Raw genomic sequence first — 6,991 nt, 5'->3', positions numbered from 1 at the left:
TCTTCCCCTCCTGCGCTGTCCCTCTACTTTACCCAGCATGATGTCCCTCTCTAACGACCTGTCTCGTCTTAAAACATGTCTGAAGTATGTCAGATGAAACCCAGAATCCTTGCCTCTAAGGAGTAGCCTGGTTTAACCCTCTCCAGGATGAATCTGTTTGTTTTCTTGGCAGTCCATGGTGCATTCAATATTCTTCTCCAGCACCACAGCTCAAAGGCGTCAATTCTCCTTCTATCCTCCCTAGTCATTGTCCAACTCTCTGATGCATAACAAGTGATTGCAAAAACCATGACCTGTATCAGGCACACCTTAGTCTCCAGAGAGACACCGTTGCTCTTGAGTACTTTAGAGAGGTCCCTAACCGCAGACTTTCCCATGGCAGTACGTTTTTTGATTTCCTGGCTGCTGGTGCCAAGAGTGTTGACTGTGGAGCCGAGCAAACTAAAGCTGTGAACAATCTCAATCTCTTCGCCATCCATCCTGATGCTACCGATTGGTCCAGTGGTGAGAATCGTTGTCTTCTTGACATTGAGCCTCAGTCCATACTAAAGGCTGCAGTCCTTCACCCTCTGCAGTAAGTGCATGAGGTCCTCCTCATTTTCAGCGAGCAGGGTTGTGTCATCTGCATAACGCAGATTGTTGATAGATCATCCACCAATCCTAATGCCACGCTTCTCCTCATAGAGCCCAGCCTCTCGGATGATCTGCTCTGCATACAGGTTGAAAAGGTATGGAGATAGGACACATCCCTGGCGTACACCCTTCCCAATTTTGAACCAGGCAGTGTTGCCCTGCTCTGTTCTGATGACTGCCTCTTGGTCCAAGTATAGGTTTCGCATTAGCACGATTAAATGTTCTGGGATTCCCATTCTTCTCAGAGTCAGCCACAGTTTGTTATGATCCACACAGTCAAATGCCTTTGCATAATCAATGAAACACGATAGACATTCTTCTGGTATTCTCTGCTTTCAGCTAAGATCCATCTAACATCAGCTACAATATCCCTAGTACCACGACCTCTTCTAAACCCAACCTGGACTCTGGCAGTTCTCTACTGATGTACTGTTCCAGTCATTTTTGGATAATCTTCAGTAGAGTCTTGCTTGCATGTGAAATCAATGCGATTGTTCTGTAGTTTCCACACTCAGTTGGGTCACCCTTCTTTGGGATGGGAACAAATATAGATCTCTTCCAGTCTGTTGGCCAAGTGGTTGTTCTCCAGATTTCTTGGCACAACTTGGTGAGCACATCCAGGGCAGCATCTGTTAGCTGAAATATGTCAATTGGTATACCATCTATTCCTGGGGCCTTATTTTTTGCTATTTCCTTCAAAGCAGCTTGAACTTCTTTCTCTATTATCTTGAGTGAGAAAACTTAAACTGTGTAAATAGTGAAAGTCTGGGGGGGAAATAGTGGAGGTTTTTTAAAAAAAAAATATTTCAGTATCTGTCTTAGAAGAATTAGAAGGCAGTTGAATATGTAGCAGAAGTTCTATATGCATATATCTTTATGGTTTTGTTTTTCAGGCATTTAAGAAATATTTACTCCTTCATGAATTGAGCTTCACTTTTGAGTCATGGATGACAAGGCTTCTGTTGGAAAAATCAGTGTCTCCTCAGATTCAGTATCTACCCTTAATAGTGAAGATTTTGTCTTGGTTTCCAGGCAAGGAGATGAGACGCCATCTACAAATAATGGAAGTGATGATGAAAAAACAGGGCTCAAGGTAAGACTCCATAGCTGGTTTGTGTTAATGTGTAGCTTCGCTGAGGCCTTGCCAGAGTTTGACCTTAGCGGGAAAGAAAACGGAAAGGAACCAAATAACATATTCCACGAGTTTAAATTGTAAGGATCTACTTCTGTTATTTTTTTTTTATGCTATGTGATGCTCACCATCTCTGAGCAGTAAATTTTGTATTATAGTACAGAGTGATATCTCTAGATTCTCATGTTATGTTTCATTGTGTTTGGTGCAGATTGTAAACCTTAAATCATACCTTGTAACCTAAACTCCCATGAAACAGAGAAAAGTCATGAAATTGGAAGAAAAAAGTGATTGCTTTAGATGTTCCATAATGAAGATCTGCAGCGGCAGTTGGCTGCAATTTCTAGATAAATGAATCTGCTTCAGGACCATTGTAAACAGAAAGTTAAATTTATGGAGATGGTGCTGCAGCTATGCCCGTAGTCATGAAGATCTTATAATGTCTGTGAAATACCTTTTAATCTCATGGTGAAAATGCAGCTTTTCCACAGGATTGGCATGCTTGATCCTCACCCCTGCTTCTCTCATGTTTAAATGTCAACTATACTTTTTTAATGCTAAAGAGTTTTAGTTATACTTAGTCATAGTGACAAATTTATGTTTTATTAAGAATTTTCAATTTTTCTTTTAAATCTTCCAAAACTACTGATCACAGTATAAACATTTGTCATTCTTTTAATATTGTTCTCTTTTCCACCAAATCAAAGGTGCTTATTTTGAGACTAGTAGAAGCATAGGTAGGACAGGGTTCAGATCTGCTGTTCATAGGGTCACTGTTGGCCACACCTAATGTTAGAGACATAACAGATAATATATAAGGCTACTTATCAAAAGATTGATGTTTCAAAGCCACTAAACACTCTCTGGGAAAAGATGAGACAGATCTGTTCCCATTAAGATTTACAACCTGAGAAATCTGATAGACGTTCCATGACTCGGAATCCTCATGACAGCGTTGAATTTTGACTTTGTTTTTTCGTTTTGACAAGTTGTATGTAGTGTAAAGAAAAGTTGTAGATCAGCAGTTTTAGCAATATTAAAACAGAATTTTATATATCAAACTTTTGACCATATCTTTGTGTTTCCTTAGCTGAATAGATAGCTGTAACGTCATTACAGGTGTGAAAGAGATGGATTAAGTTCCTGTGTACAGGGCTGGCGTTAGCTCACTTGTTGCCTCAACAAGTGTCATAATAATCCTGCGTACATCTAATTGTGTTTGCTTTTCCTTTTCTCTCAAGGTGCAAATGGCTTTTTAAAAAATTTATTTTCTCTATAAAAATAATATATGTTAATATAAAATCAGGCAATAAGAAATATAAGTTAAGCTTAGCCATAATCTATCTTACCATTTAGTATAAATATTTTTAAAGGTCTTTTTTTTTAAGTTGACCTTTCAAGATAAATTCATTCTTCCCAACCGCTCCTCTTTTAAAATAATGTTGATGCCATATGCTGCCGAGTCAAAACCAGCTCAAAGCTGACCCTCCAGTAAATTTCAAAGGCAGTGAATCATACAGGAGGAGATGGCCCATTTTTCTCCTGAAAAGTGACTGGTAAATTTTAACCAGCTGCTTTTGAGTTTGTTGCATATGCCACTAGAGCTTCCCTTAAAATGATATTAGTAATTCCTAGGGATAATTCTTTAGGGAGCTCTGGTGGGCTAGTGGTAAGAAGTTGTGCTGCAGTCCTGAAAGCAGTTTTAATCTGCCACCTGGTCATGGAAGAAGGATGGACAGTCTCCTCCCTTGTGATTTTACTGCATCTGAAAACCCACTGGAGGGTCAGTTATGAGTGGGTTCCAACTTGATGGCACACAACAACAACAGTTGTTTTAGGAATTTAGGTCCTTTATTCATATAGTAAAGTAAGCAATAGATGATAGAAACAGCTACAATTTATAAAATGAAGTAAAAAACCCTACAAAACACAGCAGTTTATCAGAATCAACAGAACAAGTAAAACATAGGAGCAGATTTGAGATTAGTATCAATATCTTCCAATATCAAAGTTGAGTTTTTGGGTTCTTTTGCTCCTTGGTTTCTGACAAAATTGAGGTTTAAATAGGTGTTATTTACTATATTAGCATTTATGCTGGGTAAAACAACCTCATTTGAGCCATTTTCATTTATGTTATCACTGAATATGGAACAAGTAATGAGAATTGCAGATTATCAGCAATTAATTTGCCTTTCATTTTCTAATTCTTTAAAGATTTCTCAAACACAAAATGACAGTTCCTAGATATGCTTTCTGAAGACATACAGTAAATCTCCCTGAAAAAGGATCCCAAACTGCCTAAACTGGATTTGTGTAACTGGCAAAACATCTGGGTGCTAAATTTGTATTGTGTGGTAAAGGCAGACAGACTATAGAGAAAAGATAAGACCTGGAAATGACTCTATGTTGGGTTGGAACATTTTGTCATTTGGCTCGACACAAGTTTTGTCCTCAAGGAAATAACCTTTCAGGCCATTCTCCCGTGTCAGTTACTACCTTTTCTTATATATTTATGAAGGACAAATATTCTTCCAGTTGTACTTTTTTAATGTGAATATTAGGTATGTGCTTAGATTACTGTGGAACATGAAAATTGTAAGAATTAGCTTATTAAGTCATTGTTTCTTTTTTCAAGCCCCAGCTGAGTAGATGGACCAGACTTTATTTAGAAATAACCAATAGTAGAGTGAGGGGGGTTACTAACACTGAATGTGTAAAATATTGGCAGATAATGCTTTGAGGATTAAGTGGATAATCGCTATAAAAATCATGTGATAATTTGCCTGGAAATATATACATATTTTATATATATATGTATGTATTTATATATAATTTTATATATTATATATAAAAAAATAGTCGTACAGTAGCCAGACTGTTACTATTTCACTGAACCCCAGAGATTCCTTGATAGCATAACATAAAATATATTGACCTGCTAACCAAAAGACTGGGTTTGAATCTACCAGCTATTTCACAGGAGAAAGATGGGCATGCTCTTGCCGTAAAGATATACATACAGGCTTTGAAACCCAATGGAGTTTCATGAGTCAGAATTGACTCGGTGACACTGAGTTTTGGTTTTGGTTTTTTGAACTGTCAGTAACAACCCTGTAAGGTTAATGTCCTCTTATAAATGAGACAGATAGGTCCACAATCTTTTGAAGAGTTAGTGCCAGAACAGTATGTCAGACTCTGATCTGTCTTACAATGGAACACAAGTAGAACTACGTAGATAACACACTCTATGACCCCAGGAGATCATGCTCAGATAGCCTGTGATGTGAATGATGACCTCTGTAGTTTTGCCCTGTGCCAGCTGTCCGCCTCAATGTTTTTTTGTTTTTTTTTACTACTACTCTCATTTGAAACAAGTTTCCCTTCTTAGAAACATTTATTTCTGTATTTATACTTGTTGCTAAATTAAGAGCTTTTTGTTCATTGTTTTTCTTTTTCAATTCAGAACTATTTTCAAAAAACTTCCCCCCTTTTTTTAATGTAGATTACATTTGAACAAACTAAAATCTAAGTGTGATCATAAGTTGTACAATTCCTACAGTTGAGTTTTCCATTTCACATTCATATTTGTGTTAAATCAAGTTGAAAGTAGTTGCTTGGAGGGCTAAAAGGAAAAATGCCTGGTAATACCAAAGTTATTACCAAAAACAGAAGCCTAGATAAACTTGCTTTGAGGGACACATAGAATTTGTCCTTTTCAGATCACATTTTTTGTAGCAATAAGTGACATTAATGATGTTAAAAGTTACATTATTTGTATGATTCTGTGAATTTTGATAAATGTAAATTCTCTCGTAACTACCACCACAATTCAAGATACAAGATATTGTAATTGCTCCAAAAAAGTCTAAATAATTCCTTCTCTTCTTCCTCTCCGCAATCCCCTCTGCCCCCCGTAACCACTAGGAACCCCCAACATGATTTGACACAGTGGCTTCAGCAACGGACTCAAGTGTATCATAGATGGTAAGGATGGCCCAGGATAGGACAAGATTCAGATCTGTTGTTCATAGGGTCTCTCTGAGTCATACTCTACTTGAGAGTACCTAACAACAGTTAACTACTGATCATTATTAGATAACTTTCTGTAGTTTTGCTTCTCCCAGAATGCCACATACATAGAGTAATGAAGTAAAGACTGTGGTATCTGGTCTTGCTTCTTTTACTTGGGATATTTTTATCCATTATCCAGACTCATTCACATTATTGCATATGAGTAGGTTGTACCCTCTTATAGCTGAATTGTAGTCTAGTGTATAGGCATATTACAAATTATTTATTCTGTCACCAGTTAATGAATACTTGGTTTGTATTTAGTTTTGGGTGATTATGAATGCTGTTAAGAGCATTCACAAACAGTCTATATGAAGAGAGATTTATTTATTTTTGCTACTTTCAAAAATACCTACAGGTGAGTCAGATGATTAGTGTATATTCCTATAGTGTAAATTCCTAAGAAATTATTTGAAATGACATACCATTTTAATTCCTAACAATGATTTATTACGGTTGCAATTGGTCCACATTATTCTTACATTTGGTATTGTTAGGGTTGGTTTTTGTTGCGTTGAGTTTTGTTTGGTTTTTTTTTCCCTTCATGTCAGGCATTCATAAAAAATAAAAGTATCTCACTGTGATTTCCATTTTCTCTACTGACTAATGATGTTACTTTATGTACGTATGCCATCTGTGTTTGTTTATTTTGATAAAAGATCTAGTCAAATCTTCTGCCTATTTTTAAAAATAGATTTTTATATTATTGAGTAGTGATGGCTCTCTTTGTATTTTGGATACAAGTCCTTTATCAAACACATGATTTTCATATGTATGTTCCAGTTTTATGGCTTGATATTTACGATCTTAAAAGTGCATTTTGAAGAAAAGAATTTTTAAATTTTGATAAATTTCATTTTATCAGTTTTATGTGATTCATGGGTTTGATTGTCCCAAGAAATCTTTGTGTCACCGAGAGATTTTCTGCTTAATTGTTCTAGTGCTGTTTGTCCAGTTGTCTTTCTGCATGGAAATACCATGTGAACTTTGTTGAAAATTAATTGGTTCTCTGTGTATGGATATTTTTCTGAATTCTCTATTCTGTTCCATTAAAGTATATGTCTATTTTGCTGGTGCTGTGCTAGCTTGATTACCATACCTGAAAGCCTAAAATACTTGTTTTCAGCTCCTTTTTTTAAAAATTTTTATTAAATT

At 36.3% G+C, this 6,991-nt stretch overlaps 1 protein-coding gene across 1 annotated transcript in view; it reads left to right on the top strand.

Moving 5' to 3' along the window:
* The first annotated feature begins 1,522 nt into the window (after positions 1-1,522).
* RABGAP1 (RAB GTPase activating protein 1) overlaps positions 1,523-6,991 on the top strand; it is a 148,593-nt gene continuing 143,124 nt past the window's right edge. Inside the window, exon 1 of the mRNA XM_006892587.1 lies at positions 1,523-1,726. Coding sequence (XP_006892649.1) covers positions 1,577-1,726 — 150 coding nt within the window. The 5' untranslated portion in view covers positions 1,523-1,576. The remainder of the gene's footprint in view (positions 1,727-6,991) is intronic.

The sequence above is a fragment of the Elephantulus edwardii genome, unplaced genomic scaffold (genome assembly GCF_000299155.1).
Source record: "Elephantulus edwardii isolate Elephantulus edwardi_28Jun2011 unplaced genomic scaffold, EleEdw1.0 scaffold00116, whole genome shotgun sequence".
Taxonomy (NCBI): domain Eukaryota; kingdom Metazoa; phylum Chordata; class Mammalia; order Macroscelidea; family Macroscelididae; genus Elephantulus; species Elephantulus edwardii.
This window is presented reverse-complemented; position numbering and strand designations above follow the sequence as displayed.